This window comes from Lissotriton helveticus, chromosome 12 (assembly GCF_964261635.1).
Source record: "Lissotriton helveticus chromosome 12, aLisHel1.1, whole genome shotgun sequence".
Classification (NCBI taxonomy): Eukaryota; Metazoa; Chordata; class Amphibia; order Caudata; family Salamandridae; genus Lissotriton; species Lissotriton helveticus.
In genome coordinates, this window is record NC_136073.1 from 777,183,197 (window position 1) to 777,201,010 (window position 17,814).

At 43.8% G+C, this 17,814-nt stretch overlaps 1 protein-coding gene across 1 annotated transcript in view; it reads right to left on the reverse strand.

Annotated features, from left to right (window-relative positions):
* LOC144798350 (cytochrome P450 2B1-like) overlaps positions 1–17,814 on the reverse strand; it is a 243,576-nt gene that overhangs the window by 141,468 nt on the left and 84,294 nt on the right. The window contains exon 4 of the mRNA XM_078669185.1: positions 12,735–12,887. Coding sequence (XP_078525311.1) covers positions 12,735–12,887 — 153 coding nt within the window. The remainder of the gene's footprint in view (positions 1–12,734; positions 12,888–17,814) is intronic.

The following is a 17,814-nucleotide window of genomic DNA, read 5'->3' on the forward strand; positions in this document are numbered from 1 at the left end:
CTGAGCCATCATACAGTTGTCTTAGGAATTATAAAGTAGTTAGACCACTAATCATCAAAAACAATTAGGTAAAGATGGATTAAGCTAAAAAAAAGGTACAAGTAGTGAGCCTTAGGCACTGAAACCTTCAACTTATTGCAACCAGATATGTATGTATACTGTTAAAGTATGGAACTGGGTTCTTTAAAGTATGATGGATAAATGAAAACAGTGAGTATAATTCACATTAATCCCAATAGGTATCTAGTAATTGTACATAATTGTCAACATCTAGCAAAAAATGCAACCCAATAATAGAACTTAACAAAATAGAATACCTTCATCCTACAGAATGCAAGTGGAGCAGCAAAAGACTAAGGGCCAGATGTAGGTAACAAAATTTTACCGACTCTAAAATACCGATTTTTACCGAATCAGTATTTAAGAAAAGTGAAACGAGATGTAGGTCAAAATCCGGTAAAAAATACAGATTCGGTAAAAATCGGTAACCCATTCACGGTATTACCGAGTCGGTAAGTCACATGCAATCCTATGGGCCCGGATGCCCATAGGAATGCATTGAAACTACCGACTCGGTATTTACCGACCGGTAAATACCGAGTCGGTATATACCGAGTCGGGGATACAAATATCAGGCAGTTGAAGTATCAACCAATCATGTGTCTCCATCCCGCCCCTCAGCCAACCAACTTAGCAATAGACCAATCCTGTGCATCGACCCCACCCCACAACCAGGAAGTGGCCACACCCATGCAGGTGCAGTGTAACTGATCACACCAGAGCAGACACACAGAGACAGCCAGTTGTGAAGCAGATCCCTGCAGGTAAACCAAATGGAGCAACAAGACTCACAGAGGGATGGACCTGAGAGGAAGAGGAAGATGAAGTTTAGCACTGGAGAACTGCAGGTGCTGGTGGAGGAGGTAGTGAAGCACTACCCAAGAATATTTGGAAAACATTCCCTGCAGGTACCAGAGGCTGTGAAGAGGAGCACCTGGCTGGGGATCCAGACTAAAATCAACGCCATTGGAGTCACCAACAGGGAAGTGGACGACCTAAAAAAACGATGGTACGATCTAAGGATCGTCACAAAGAAGAAACTGGCTGCAAGAAGGAAGGAGTCCAATTTAACAGGTGGTGGGAAGAACAAGGCACCTCCACTCACAGACCTTGAAGAGCTAGTGGAGTCCACACTGGAGCCAGATTGCATCCTGGGGATTGGTGATGCAGACAGCTCAGCCCGAGCTGCAGCTAAGTAAGGTAAGGGACATGTCCATCATCCCACACCCCCTGCCTGTGTACCTCCCCCAATGTGTCTATGTAATTAGGAAATCCAGTCCTGACTTTGGTACTCACCTGCAATGCATTATGGGAGTGGTAGTCATTAGAATACCCAGATGAACAGTCACCATTAAATTTCGTCAGGCATGCCACACAATACAAGCAGACACATGGGAGGAGCAGAAAATAGTGATGTGAAAGTGTAATTTAATATTGATGAACAAGGTGAAAGCACCACTAAGATACTGTCCATGTCTGTCTACAGGAGAGACATCACGCAAGTCACAGCAGGTGAGGGAGAAGACACATCCCCAAAGGGATAGCACTGAGGAAGAAGGCAGGGATGCTGGGCCCAGCAGTGCAAGACCCACAGCACCATGCGCACAAGCAGCAGACATACCAGAGGCAGATGACACCATGCAACTGGAAGCATCTCCTGTGCTCATAGGCTCACCACTACCTGCGGAAATACAGTCACACACACCAGCTGACTCAGAGGTGTCTGAAATCCTCAGGCCTGTGAGGCATGAGGGACCCCCTCATAGGATCCTACAAACATCCTCGGATGAGGAAGGGGAAGATGATGAGGCAATGCAGTCTATGGCAGGGAATGCACCAGGGCACACATCCACTCCTGTCAGGCCATCTGAAGGAACAAGACGTCGCAGGGTCCGGGAGTCATGCGGCAGTGGCCGTGATGAGAGTGTGTTCCAAGGCCTCGAGACCACAATGGTGAAGGTCCAGCGCCTGCAGGCAAGAGGGATAAGTGCAGTACACAGGCAGATGCGAATTATGAACAGCAACTTCACAGACTTTAACAATGGAATCACATCAATGGCAGAGAGCATGAGGGAAATGGCAGAGGGAGTCAGGGACATGTCTCAGTCTGTGATGACACTGTGTGAGGAACTGCGAGAGGACCGTTCACAAAGGCGCAGGGAGAGCCATCGCACACATCATGAGACAAGGGGAATGCGCCAACTAGCAACTGCGACTTCACTCATGTGTCGCCGTTCAGTTGCAATGCAGGAGGGCCTGGTGCACTGCTGTACTGATCTATCCCGGGGGATGGGGAGAGTCACTACAGCACTTGAAGTGCTGCTGACAAACCAGTCAGCCACCACAGGAGTAGAAGCTGTTGGGGACACAGATACCCCTAGTAGCAGGAGCAGCACCCCAGCCCCTGAAGTAAGGAGGAGCAGCAGACGCCAGAGTGCCGGCGCAGGCACAGCAGACTCTGAACCTAATCAACATCAGGCAGCACGCCTGGGTGTTCTTGGACGCAAGCAGTGAGTCAGACTTTTGCTCATGGACATGTGAGTGTGACGTAACCCCCGTCCACACAGTAGTGCTGGGCACACTAGTACGTGTATTGTGTGTCTCATGTTATTTCGACGTAGTGCTAAATTAAACTACGTGCTTTGAAATACAATACGTGCTTTGTCTCTATACTTACTCAGAAGTAGTTGTGTGTGGTTTCTGCCCATCTCTGTCTACCGTCTGTGGGTGTTGGTCCTCCTACTGGGTTGGCTGATGGTAGTGCCTGCTCATCATCATGGTCTTCATAGTCCTCCAATTCCACCTCTGTGCCCCTCTTAGTAGCGAGGTTGTGCAACATCGCACACGTAGCAATAATCTTACAGCACGTTACAGGTGAGTACTGGCGTGCCCCCCCACTTTTGTCGAGGCAGCGGAACCTACTCTTCAGGAGGCCAAAGGTGCGCTCAATGATGTTGCGGGTGGATTTATGTGCCACATTGTAACGTCTCTGGCTGGGGGTTGTTGGGTTGAGGTAGGGTGTCAGGACGAAGGAACGGAGTGCATATGCACTATCCCCTAAAGTGGAAGACAAAAAATACTTTACTCAGTTGCACACAGTGACATACGTCTGCTTCATCTATCAAGGGAATGTCACCCATTTCTTTACCTAGCAGGTATCCTTCCCCGAATTCACCCGCTGTCAGGCGGGTATAGATCCCACTGTTCTGGAAGATATATGAATCGTGGGTACTTCCTGGGTATCTTGCCACTATGTCTGTGATGATGAACTTGGCATCACAGATTGTTTGAATATTAATCATGTGTGTTGACTTCCTGTTCCTGTATATGTGCTCTGTGGCAGCAGGGGGGCAAATGGGGATGTGGGTCCCATCAATGCAGCCAATCACGTGTGGGAAGTTTGCCATGAGGTAAAAGTCAGTCTTGGTCCTGAGCAAGTCCGCATCAGTGTCTGGGAAGTGGATGTACTGATCCATTCTTTGCATCATGGCATCCAGGAACTTTTTGAAAAAACGCGACAGGCAGCTCTGGGACACCCCACCTGCCGCTGCAACTATACTCTGGTAGCTCCCGGATGCTAGGAGGTGTATGCTACAGAGCACCTGGACATGGGGTGGGATGGCATATGCCCTTGGTCTTGGATGGTCCAGGAGTGGATGCAGGTACCTGATCAGGTTCATGATGGTATCAAGGTGCAGTCTGTATCTCTGCAGTATCTCTGGCTCTGTCAATTGGAAGAGTGTAATCCTTTGCCTATATACCTGTTCCTCCCTTCTCCATTCCCTCTCACCTGCTGCCTGTAGCCTTAGCCGTCTTGCTATGACGTGAAATGCCACCATTCTGTTTCCTGTGTTGCATTTTGGGGTCCTTTTATACATAAATAATACGAAACTATAGGTATGTACATGAATTACATACACAAGCGTATACAAATATTATATGCTGTAAAGTTTACTGCACCAAGACAACACTTATATATGCTGAAACTACTGACACATATAAATGTAATGTGTAGCAACAAGATGATTGAAACTCCCATGCTGCATTAAAAGTGCTAATTCATAGCTGGAGAGGGTGTTGCTGTGTATAATATAGGAGTATAGTCAAGGCAGCCTTGTCGCTGGTGGAGAGATATTCTGTTTCTCTAGGGGCGTGTGCAATGTACGTAATTTGCGATTGCATAGTTATATAAAATTCTGCAAAATTTATGTCAAATGCAAATCCAACGTTTGCATTATATTTTAGGAAGAAATGCATCTCATGTATATTTTGGATGAAAGGATGTATTTTATGCTAAAATTACTAGCGTAGAAAACACAAGTGATGCAAACAACAGCTGCTCGCATTCTGGTCGTTTGTATTGTTCCTGTGTTACTGCACTAACATTTTCTATGTGGTGTAGTTGCACAATTTCAGGATTTTCCTGTTAGAAGCAAAAAACTAAGGGGCATATTATCAAACAGGGCGCTAAAATTATCGCAGTTTTAGCGGCAGAAAACTGCTGCTAAAGCGGCGATAATGGGCTTGATAATATGCCGTGGAGAATTCCAATAGAAGCCCATGTTCACACCAGAACATGGGTTTCTATTGGAATTCACAAGGCCATATTATCAAGCCCATTATCTCCACTTTAGCGGCAGTTTTCTGCTGCTAAAACGCCGATAATTGTTAACGCCCTTCTTGTTAATATGCCCCCAAATTCGAAAAATTGTCTGAGATTACAGTGGCATACTGGAAATTTCATCTGGGCCTAGTGTTTTTGTCCATCAAGGGAAGAAGGCAAAATAAGTGAGGATTGGAATGATTAACCACATATTGAAGAATGACATATAAATTCAAGGAAACGTGCATTTCAGGCATATTAACCATGCTATGGAAAAACATTAATAAACTGTATATTCTAGGCATGAAAGTAGAAAATTGCCCTTCTCTCACTTTTTAAACCTGATCAGACTGATTCTGGTATGCGAAGAGTCACTTCCTATAACATTTGCAATTTCACCAACATCGTCCCTCACTCAGACGTCAAATCAGAGGTTTGCCTCAAGGTTACGGTCAAACCCAAGAAGACTTCAGATAGCGTGGAATGATATCCTTTGTTTACATTCTACAGCGGCAAAGGATTATGACAGAATTGATCGTCCTCATAAACAATTTAAACAGGGTACCTTAAACTTGTGTCTTTGGGGAAAAGGACCAGTTGCACGTTCTTCAAACTACATGGAGTTATCAGTGATGTTGGTGCTATCCACTCTCTTATATTTACTCTTGTCAAAGAGCCCCTCCGAGCAATGAACAATATGAATAAGATCAAAGTTATCTATATTGTGAGTAACAAGATTATTTTTAAGGCACTCGGCAGCCAACTAGTGGCAGTCAATGAATGGGCATTTGCTTCACAGAATGAACTTTCCTTGCGGATTAACAAACACACATTGCGGTTGTTAGAAATGGGGGTCTCTAGTTGGCAGAGGTAGGTACCTTTGTCAATGTCACCAGCCACGAAGTGGTCAAGGGTGATGAAGTCAGCAGCAACGACAGCGTCGGGGAGATCAGGATGGCAAAGTGAAGTGAGGTGGTGCAGAGTGCGGTGCCCACAGTGCGAGCAGTGGCTCTGTGGCGTCGTTCGTCAGTGAGACCAGAGTTGCTGTGAGAGATGTGGACGATGCCCTCTGCAGTCCCGTCAGGACAGAGAGCCAGTGATGAAGTCAGTTGCATTTCCCTTCTCTGAGGGCAACTGAAACAGAGGGTCCAGAAGTGGTACCCAGAGGTTGGTGAACTATTTGCAGTCCCGGAGACTTCAAAACAGGAGGCAAACTCTTCTTCAAGCCCTTGGAGATACTCAGCACAAGTAAAGAAAGTTAGTCCAGTCCTTTCACTGCCCAAGGCAGAAGCAGCAACTGCAGGCCAACCCAACAAAGCAACAACACAGCAAATGGGGCAGTACTCCTCCTGGCAGCTCTTCCAGCTCCTTTTCTTAGCAGAATCCTTGATTCCAGTGAGTTCTAACATTCTGGGCTCCAATATTTATACTCAAAATTCCTTTGTTCTCTCAGGCAGAAAGTGTCTGTGCTTAGTCCAAACCAGTTTGGTCCTCTCTGGCCCAGCTTCCTGGCAGGGGGTGGAGACAGCATTGTTCAAGGCAGACCAGGCCCATTCAGGTGCAAGGAAATCTCCTCCCACTACTCTAAATGCAGCCCAGCCCAGACTCATCCAGGAAAGGCAGGACACACCTCGACCCCGCCAGTGGCTGTCTGAAGAGAATGCACATCCCCGGCCCCTGTCACTACAAAGTCAGACAGTCAATCCACAAACCCAGTAGAGGGACACAGGAAGGCTAGGCAAGAAAATACCTACTTTCTGAAAGTGGTATTTTTCAAACACAGAACATAAAAATCATCTTTGCTATAAGATGTCTTTTTACACTGAGTCCATGCATACTAAACTCCATGTCCCTATCTGGTCCGAATGGAAGTTATGCTTATAAGGTGTTATAAGTACAACTCCCATTCTTTCCTATGGGAAAGATAGCCTTGCAGTGGTGAAAAACGAAATACACTGAAATTCACCAACAGGACATGTCACAAAAATCGGTACATGTCCTACCTTTAACATACACTGTACCCTGCCCACAGGGGTACCGTGGGCCTACCCTAGGGGTGACTTATGCGTAAGACAAGGGAAGATTAGGGCCTGGCAAGTGAGTGAATTTGCCACGTCGACATGACAGTTACAAACAACATGCAGACCCTGCAGTGGCAGGTCTGAGATACCTTTTCAGGGCTACTCATGTGGGTTGCACAATCAGTGCTGCAGGCTCACTAGTAGCATTTGATTTACAGGCCCTGGCACACTCAGTGCACTTTACTAAATCAAATATGTCAATCATGGAAACACCAATCCATAATAACAATTTACAACAGGAGCACTTGCACTTTAACACTGAACAGCAGTGAGAAAGTGCGCAGAGTCACAAAACTGGGAGGTCAGAAAGCAAAAAGACAGGGCGAAATATGCCAAAAGATGCTGGGTCAAGGAGATATCCTGAGGCTCTCTATAGAATTTTAAAAAATATCCCTAAGCATACACAATTTGTACTAAAAGCTTGGAGAGAGACAAATAAGAATTTGGGATGAGAGGGAGTGTTACAAAGGGAAACACCTCTGTGGTACGGTAATGGGCTTGGAGAAGTAGGGAAACTATTGAGTTTCCTTAAGCAGGATCTTTTAGGAATTAGTAAATTCTGGAACATTTGGGACAAAGGTGAACCGGCATCCCTGGAGTCACTTTGGAGCAATTACGAACTAGCAGACATTGAAGTATACAGATACATGCAACTTCGGCATGCACTCAGAGTCCATATTATTGAGAATGCAATTATAGAAGAAAGTGCCCCCATTGAAGACAACAACATCCATTTATTTAGAAACATTTTTAATAATTCTCCAATTCCCTTGGTGTAAATAAAGGCGAAGGTGGGGGGCTAGACCTGGGTACATTAAAAGATGCAGAACAGGAGACCTTGCAAGTTCCAAGAGACATGGCAATGAGAGAAGGATTCCAACAAATACAGTTAAGGATCCTTATCAAACCCCAGAGATCTTAGCAAAATGGATAAGACCAATTATAACAGATGTAATAGGGACTGCTATCAACAGGGTAATTTTCTACATATATTATGGTCTTACCTCAACTGGAGTCATTGTAGAAGGGTAAACAAGAGTGTTTAATACAATTCACGAATTGCACATTGGGACGCACAGTTAGAATGTTTCTCTTGAATGTACGGGAATGTATGTTGAAGAGTCCTTGCCATCAGAAATCGTATCCAACATCAGTCAGGAAGTCCCAATAGTATCAAAGAGTGCACATCACTCGCAAAGTATTCACGCCACCAGTAAGACTCTTCATAAGAATAAATAGAGTACTCTCACCACAAGCTAAGAGGGTGGTATCATATTCATCTGTTTTTACTGAGAAATAGCTTCAGTTGTTTTTATGCACGATAAAATTGAAGGGTCTTCCATTGAAATTAATCCAATATAGTGTTACTGTGAAAAGCAAGTTTTTGTATCGGTAGGCTAATATCCGAAATACCAAACTAAATATAAAGTAATAGAATTTGTAAAGGCTTGTGAGCGAACCACTTTGCATACATTGGCGGGGGGGCTCTCCTGATGCGACTTGCTCCCTCAGGAGGAGTGCCTGGGACCCAAAAGCAAAGTCAGCATACAGTGGACACAGGCCAAAATACCTGTAACACTGATCAACACACCTTTATCGAAGGATGTTTCCATCTAAGTCCCTAAATAAATGTAGTCGTAGGGATTTTGTTAGACCTCTACTCTACAATCCCCATAACCCAAAAACCTTAACACTGTACCCCAACATGTAACCATATACATGTAACTCATAACCCCTAACCCTATACACTTAGCCTTTGTACCCTACAAGCCCATACCAATAAACATATGCCCCAAACTCTTAACCCCTACTCGCTATACCATTGATAGAGCTAGATTTCATCAAGATTAAGCATCGCTCTGTTTTGTGTTTCAGACAGACTGCATTTAAAATGGCACACAGATTTTGGTGCAAGTGACAACACATGGCACATGAAAAATGAAATGAGGCCTAGCCAAATGCTTTCAAAAAGGGGCACTTTGGTGCATTCAAAGTGAAAGACATGAAATGAGGCCTGGTCAAAATGCTTTCAGTCTGAAATGCTTGTGCTGAATTAACATGTGTATTTGCAGTGTAGAGAAACTCGTGATTGCAGTTTCCTGTTTAGCCTTGAAGATAATCATGGAATGTGTTCTCTCCTCTCAGCTTCTTTTCCTTGTAATCTACACTCCCTGTTCCTGTCTTAAGACACTTTGGCTTTGTTGCATATTTAGACAATGCATATTCAGTTCATAACACATCTTCTTATAATGTGTATTATTTAACCATGCACCAACACTACATGCGGGGCAAACACATTTTGCGTGAAAAGCTATCTAAAACATTAGAGCATGTTGCTTTGAGTATGTATTAAGTGTGTGCGCTTTAAAAATTTGCACTGATGCATGTTTATGCTATGTTGTACATTGCACATGTGTGCATGTTGGGCACAATTAATAGAAAAGCTGCTTTAAACTAATAGCTTTTGCTAGGTAATAACTAGTGCAGGGTACTAGTATGGGGGAGGTAAACATAATGGTAAACATAATGGGTTTTATTTCATAAATTAATACTCTTTTGTGTTTGTTTTGTTTTGGGCCCATCATAAAATGGCTGCCTAAGAATCCAGCATGGCTGAGAATTGTTCTGAATGAGAGGCGCATGCGCAAGCTGCATGAACTGCCAAGTGCCTCAAGTGAAGACACATGGGTCAAGGCCACAGTGAACTGTACACTCCTGTCATCATGCCAATGTACCAATATTTGTTGAAAAGTATCATTCCTGCGTGCGATGTGAAAGCAAGGAGAAAATGGACTGATACACTTTTCCTATTTAATATTTTGAAAATTTAGAATTATTGATGGTGATACATATGACTGTATTAAGCATTATCACTTGCTTTGTCAGAACTGGTATGGGTTAGATTTGCAATGAGAACAGGATGGTGAGACCCTCATGTCATCTATGCTAACCAATCACAGTGCGAGTTTCTACTGAAACTGCAACATTATTAGTATAGTCAAGAATTAGAGTATCAAAATGACCCCATAGGAGGCGTCAGCCTTAGAGCCTTAGAAATCTTAGAGGGAGGAGAGGAGAAGAAGCAGATCTGACACAGACATCATATGGGTTAGGTATGTGAACGTCGCGGTGCAGCCTGGAGGAGATTGCGTCCGAGGAGAGACAGAGGGAGGTGGGAATTCTTGCTCATATTTTTTCAGAGAGTCCTTGCACGTCATATTTTTGGCAAGGCAGATCACATTTCTCTGTGGTCTTGTGAAGGGCAGGCAGCCTCTCTCAGATAACCAGACCAGGGCAGAGAGTGCAGCTGATAGAACAGGTTTAGATTTAGATGCTAAAACTCCAAGTCTAAGCTTTGACTAACTAACTAGTTTTGACAAGATGTATTTGTCTTATGCATTTATTTCTCTTTATGGGAGATTTTTGCCAGTTAGTAATTATTGATTAGACCTGCATAACTCATCCTTGAATTATATTTTCCTGAACTCTTTAAATAATTATGACTGACTTTTGATGCCCCATTCCCTTCCTTTAAGGGATGCTTTGTATCCAGTCATTAAAATGTTCAGTATTAATTCTATTTTTAAAATTTTCAATTCTGTAACCTGATTGATATTTAACTAATGAATAAAGGGTCAGAGAACCTTAACTTTTAACTAGAAAATAAAACCCTTTAAAATACTCACAACTTTCTTTATTGGCTTAAATAATAATTGCATTTTGAATGTTCATGTTTATGTAAAGTCTCCTGAAGGTGATACACGGTGGCAAAGGTCCTTTCACCTATACCGCGGTAAATAGAGGTAAATGAGGTTTTATATTGAGAAATTTCCGTGAAATTACCACTGGATCACCCTTAAACTCTATTGTGCTTATCCCTCACTCATACCCCTAACTCCTGAACCTTTGAAGTGTCAACACCAATCTCAAAGCCTTAACCCCAAACCATTAGCCCTATACATGAAATATAATCCGTAAAACAATACTCAAACCTTTCAACCTATAATCCCGTACCCAACTTTTAGACCTAATGTCTTTACTGTATACCCAAATGAAAACCTCACGACGCAGTGTGTCTCTGGAGACGTAAATATAACCAGCATCAGCCATGTTTTGGTGCTCAGCCAAATATTGCCCGCAGCAACTGTCAGTCACAGATGTTGTGGTTCTTTGCATTTGGCTCCCGAAATAAATAAATGAAATAATTGAACAGCTTGCTCAACTGAAAGGAGTATATATTTTTGTTCCTAGTTAATTCCTCTTCTTATGATTTTAACCAGATACCTGCTCATATTCTTTGTGTGAAATCTTGCCATGTGGCCAATACTAGAAATGTGTGTGTAGTGGAGGGTAAATATAGGTCTTGACTGTTCTTGTTGAGCATGTCTCCTCCATCGTTCAATACAGGAGGGCAACCTAGCCGAATAAATCTGTGAGTCACAGACCATTAATTTTTCTTTTGTCAATAAACCCTCCCTGACTCTCAAGCAGTGTGGACAGAGATTTATATGACACCTTCAACTACTAATCCCTAATCCTCTAACCAAGGCACGAGTCGGGAGTAGTTGCGGGTGGACGGCATGCCCCCCTTATTTTCACATGGTGAACGCCGTCCACCCTGCCAAGATTTTGGGCCCCACTGAATAATGTGCTAAACTCATCCCGGTGTACAATGGGACACTTTCAGCAGCGTCTGCACGTTGTCTGCTTTCCATCTTCAACAAGCAACAACGTGCAGCCGGGGATGGGGCTTTTTTATTTAAGACTACTGCTGGGCCCATAACAAAGGCCGAATTTGAGGGGTCATCAGCCTCCTTTTGATTGAGTCTCTTGGCTGGGAGCAGGCAGGAGCCTTACACCTGATGCAAATGAAGCCGAAGAGAAACAAAGGCTCACACCTTGTTAGCACTTAACACATACTTAAGAGAGGCAGCTTTTCACTTTGTTCAGTACCTTTTTACGAGATATGCATGCACTGTAAGAATGTCAGATGTGTTGGTCTTTCCTAGTATTTACACAAAGCAAATTGCATTTTTTTATATAGAACTTACAACAACTGAGGAGGCGTTGAAATAATTTAAGTACACAAATGTTTCTTGTATAGCCCTACTTATCCCAATGCAGGGTGTCAGAGAGCTTTATGTAACACATGCATATTACATGTACAATAAATTATATATGTTTGTAAATTAATGTACATGATGTGTTACATAAAACTGGGGGACTGTAAGGTGTAGAAGTCACATATCATCTTCCATAGCTCCCAGTGCTATTATCCTCGCAATGCGCTCAAACCTACACATGATAGACCTGCTACACATATATGTGAGGGCTTTAGATAAGATGTCACTTCTTGTGGTGCCACTTGCTGTAAAGTCATGGCTTGTGATATTAATTCCTGTGATGGCATGTGTGTTGTCATGCGCCGTGAGGTCGCGCGCCGTGATGCCGTGCACCGTGATGTTACTTGCATACTGCCTAACTAGGATAGTCCTCCCACTTATTTTTTTAGGACTTGCGCCCTGCCTCCAACCCCTAAATCCCTACGTTTAAACCTTATTCTAATACCTTTACAATATACATAACCCAAAATTGTTAACCCTGTTACCTAACCCCATATTCTTAATTTCTACAATTTCTACATTTAACCCTGTGCCTACAACTCATAACGTTTAAACTTGTATTACAAATGATTGCGTATTGTATTTTCAAGAACTCATTCCATGCAGAGTGTTTCTTTTTATTGGTAGAGCTGTTCTATGGGAAGTGTCATTTTTACTTTCAGCATTATGAGGTCTTCCGGTAATAGAGTGTCCCTCTTGTAACATAGCTGCTTCTCCATAAATGGCTTCCACCACGAGTAAGAGGCCTTTAGCACCAATAAGGTAACAGCACAGAGCCACATCACTAGCAAACAATACCCAGCAGCAGTAGAGGCGGCCCAGCCAGCAGCAAGGATCCCACCTGAAGAAAGGCAGAATTATACTTACCCTCTGCCTTCTGAAATTCCCTGATGAGGAGTGTTGCTTCCTCGGATATCCGAGCTTCAATGCTTTTCTTCCCCAATCCGAAGTTTCGGAGAGTGGTCAGAGTAAACCTTCTTTGTTGTTTCCAGGAATGTCCATATGGCGCCATGATTATCCCTGAAACAGTAAAAACATAGCTTTCAACTATGATATAAACATGTTAGAGGATGTTGCAAAAAGGCTGAGAGGTGTGTTTTTTTTTTAGGGGAACAGCGTTTACAACGCAACTTTTACAACGCAGTATCTTTACCAAGCAAATTTTACAACGCAAGTCGTTACAACGACTTGCGCTGGGGGGCGCTCTAGGATAGGGAATAGTTTAATTTACTATCCAAAACCTTCCCTACTATCCACAGGGACTGGAGTTGGAATAGTAAATTAAACTATTCACTATCCAACACCCCCCAACGCAAGTCGTTGTAACGACTTACGTTGTGAAAGTTGCGTAGTAAAGGCATGCGTTGTAAAAGCATGCGTGGTAATGACATACATCCTTTTTTTTTAACATAAAAACATGTTAGATATAGTTCTTCCTAATACTGATCTGTGTCTGTTATGCCTGCTGCTCAGCCAGTGTGACTGCGGTGATAGAATGTTGGTGTGTGGAATGTTGGAGAGTGTCTGAGTCAGTTGGTGGATGGGCAGAGCAGCAGGAAGGCTGCTCCTGGTGGGGCTCTGCTTTACACCTTAACATCTGATCCTGAATAAACCTACTTAACCAATCAATCTGGAACCGGATCATCATTTCTTTACCAGTGTCACAGCTTGCTTGTTATATTTCAAGGAAAGGCTGGTATTTTCAAACATTATTGTATTGGTTTCCCTTCCCTAAATATAATTTTCTCTAGGCTTTTCGGATTCTGAGGTAAGGGGATTGACTGGCCCAGCAGTATTTCAAGACCTGTGGCCGTTGCCAAGCTGTTTTATCCACACTATGTGTGGGAGGGTATACTCAGACGTGAGTCCCTTGCTCATTGCACCATCAGGATTCAAGCAAGCCGGGCCGAAGAAGGCTGTGATGCCAGAAACCGGTCCCCGGAAGCTTGTTTCCTTTCCAGTATAAGAATTGGCTTGGTAGTTTGGTTTGCCCTGTTCCCATCATGCACTGGGACAGGAACAGACTAATTTGCATATAGCCAGGTTCTGAGCTGGGATGGTGCAGTGAGCTAAAAAACGGTGATGGATTAAAACCATGATCTATTGACTTGGTAAGAGTATTCTGCATCATTCAGAAACTCTGTCCATCACCACCCCCCTTTTCCAAAATCGTTGCCAAGCTGTTGTCAGTGCAGCTCCCTGGGTGTCATCACTCTTAGGGAAACTCCTGCAGTGAGGGCATCTTTTAGTGTCACTGAAAGGAAGGCTACAGGGAGGGCGGTCACTGCAGTAACAGAAGGTCACAGGCTTCTGTGGCTCCAGTGAGGACAGCTGCTGGGAGGATGGCCCTATGGCTATATGTTGCACCCCATGAACATCTGAATTAAATGAATAAATACCCCTGCAGTGAGCACACTTCACCGGATTAGGTTGTTGCTTTTGCTTTGTCCCCAAAGGCGATGATACTTCACTGATGACAGCTCCCAGGGAGAGACTCTTGGTTTAACAAGCATTTTCAATGCAATAGGTCTCGCAATTGCGAGATTTGGAGCTGTTGGCATTGTAAATGACAAATTCTTTTATTTATGTGTTTAAAAAAACAACACATAAATAAAAGGCATTGTCATATACAATACCAATAGGTCAAAGTTTCTCAAATGTGAGTCCTATTGCATTGCAAATGATTGTTGTTTACAAGCGCCCCATGCTGCGCTTTGGCGTTAAGAGAGGCCAAGCACCTTTCTTTAGACGAGCCTTGTCTAAAGAAAGGTCTGTGACCGCTATGAAAGTAAAAGTGCGATATGGGGCACTTTTACCAAAAAAATCATTTGTTTGTCAAGTTGACAAACAAATGCTTTTTTTTGTAAAGGTGTCCTGTGAAAGCGAGCATGGCAGGCTTGAATGTTGCAGGAAAGCATGTAGTGGATGCAGTAGGAGAAATGCATTAAAGAAAATAGTGCTTACAGACTAAATAAGACGTACTGTGTAACAACCGAAGTAAAAGGGCCAGTCCTCATGTGAGACGGCAGGCCAATTACAGTCCGATTGGCCAAGTCATAATAGGGCAGTCAGATTGCCACTCCCACGCCACCATGGGTCCTCAGACTGCCATACCTGTAACTAGGCCCAAAGTGTTTAACACTGGAATTTCCTGCCTCCCTGCCCTGGCCCAGCTTGTCTGGGTGTTCACAATAGACTAAACACCTCTGGGGGTAGAAACCTCTAGAACCTTCTCCTACTTCAAAGATGGCACCAGGTATAAATAAAGGACTCACAGACCCAATTCTGCAGTACACCTCTGGACCTGTGGAAGTCTCAGAAGGACTGCTACTCTGGTGCCCTGTTGTCTGAGTAAGAAGGAACGGACCTGCATATTGAACCCAGGACCTCCAGAATGACTCCAAGGGCTAGTTGGCTGGCCTCCTGATCAGAGCCTCAGGGACAGAAAAGGGTCCAACCACCCTGAAGCTGGCACCTGAATACTGTCTTCTGTGAGTCCTACCCACCCCCCCAAGTGGTGCCACCCCAGTCCTGGGCCCTTGAAAGTGTGCCTAAAGATGCTCTATCAGCCCAGCTGTGGCCCTGTCAGCAAAAATGATAAAGTACGATGCATCTCCTTGCAGCAACTTTGGAACCGCCACTGCATAATGCATCCCAGACACTGGACATTGCATTGCAGCCCGCAGACTCCTGAGAACCGCAGGGCAATGCATCCTCAAAACAGGCCTTTGTGTTGCAAGCCCATTCTCTATGCATTTTTGATGTAGACACAGGATTCCATATTGCAGTTCCGCAGCTTCATCGGAACAGCCAGTGCGCAACACATCCTCGACGTAGAACTTTGCACCGCAATCCCCTCAACGGCATCCTCAATGACAATGACAATGCAGGATTCTGCATCACAGTCCTGCAGCTTCCTCAGAAATGCTGATGCATGACGCAGCCTCAAAGTGGGATCTTGCAACACTCTGAAAACCAAAATGTAAATCACTCTGTTCAGCAGGCCTAACGGGGTCCCTGTATCCTGTCCGGGCCTGTGACTTTATTCCGGTCCAGCAAGACCAGATAACCACAGTTGGCGCTTTGTGCTTATAGGCACTATTTTTACTTACCTCGTTAGACTTGCATATCTCCATTTCTACATGATTGGATTTTATCATTTTGATCTACAGTCATGTATTAAATTTTAATTTATTTTTCTAAATTGGAGTGGGATTTTTCTTGTGCAGTGTTCACTTTATTACTCTTTGAAGTGTGGCATAAAAACTTTACATATTGTCTCTCAGTTAAGCTTGACTGCTTGTGCCAAGCTACCAGGGAGTAAAGCACAGGTAAATTTGGGGTTTGCTTGTGTTTCACCCTGACAGAGTTTAAGGTTGCTGCTTGCGTAGGGTTTCACTCTACTCAACCAGTAACCAAATTCCCAATAAATTAGAGATGTGACATCCAGCTATTAGATTGGTTTTCGAGTGGATGAATGGAAATATCTGAAACAATCATTCCAAAGAGTTCAAGTATTATTTTTCAACTAATATACATAAGTATATCTGGAAGGACCACTATGCAGATCTAGCATTGGTTTAAATTGCTACAGAAGACTACTGCAAGAAGTATAGATCTTGCCTTGTAGCAGCATTGTCACTTTTATATATAGGACACAAAGGAATCTGATGATTAAGTTGCCCGAGAATCTTTCTATCAGTTGTATTTGTACCCAGCAGTCAGCAGGGCATGTAGATGCGCCACTGTGTTCACATAATTGTGACCAAACAACAAAGTATCAAGCAGTCTTGACCAACATTGATTTTAATCAGCAGGGCTTCTGATAGTGTTTTTACAGTATTTATAGTGAGGAGCAACAAGGTCTTCAAAAAAATAGTGTGGTGTGTTTGTTACTAATTGACCATTCGGTGGCTCATTTGCTTTCAGGTTATGTTATGTTATGTTATACACAACTTATATAGCGCACGGCCACCCAGAGGTTTCATGGCGCTAGAGAAGGGGAAAACAATGATGAGCAGTGGCCTAACTGTGTGCTTGTTTAAATAACCAGGTCTTCAGTTCGCCCCTGAATTGCATCAGGTTGGTGCAGCTACGAAGTGAGAGGGGAAGTGAGTTCCAGATCTTTGGGGCCAGGTAAGTGAATCGGTAGCCGCCGAGGCGTTTCTTTTTAAAAATGGGCAAAGTAAGGAGAGACAGGTGGGCAGAGCGGAGATTGCGAGACGGTTCGTGTTTTTTTATAAGATGGTTTATAAACTTGGGGCTTTTTCCATGAAGAGCCTTGAAGGTCAGACAGCTTACTTTGAAAGTTACCCGTTGGGCTATAGGTAGCCAATGGAGGGTGGCTAGCAGTGGTTTCGCCGAACTCCTGCCATTGCATTTGAATATTAATCTGGCCGCTTGATTTTGCACTATCTGCAACCGGTTGGAAAGAGCCAAAGGGATACCTAGATAGATGGAATTGGAAAAATCAAAACGGGAGAGGACCAAAGCAATTACCACCTGGATGAGGGCGGAATGTGTAAGCAGATGAGAAATTTTCTTGATCTTCCGTAACTGGAAGAAACATGAGGAGATCACAGTTCCCACCTGATTTTTTAGTGATAGCTCGGTGTTAAGGGTAATCCCAAGACTTTTTACCGATGGAGAGGGAGACGGAGGAGATCCCATAGAGGGTGGCCAAAAATGAGGGCCCCAGCTGGTTGCGCTTTTGCCCGGGAGTACCAGCTCGGTCTTTCCGGGGTTAAGTTTTAGATGGTTCGTCTCCATCCACCCTTGGATATGCAGCATAGTGGCCTGAAATTCTTCAACGGCGTCTGAGGTATTTAGTGGGAATATAAGCTGCAGATCGTCCACATAATTGTATATGGTGACCTTCCTGTTTTTTAATGACTGTAGCAGCGGTTTAAGGTACAGATTGAATAGGAGGGGGGACAGTGATGAGCCC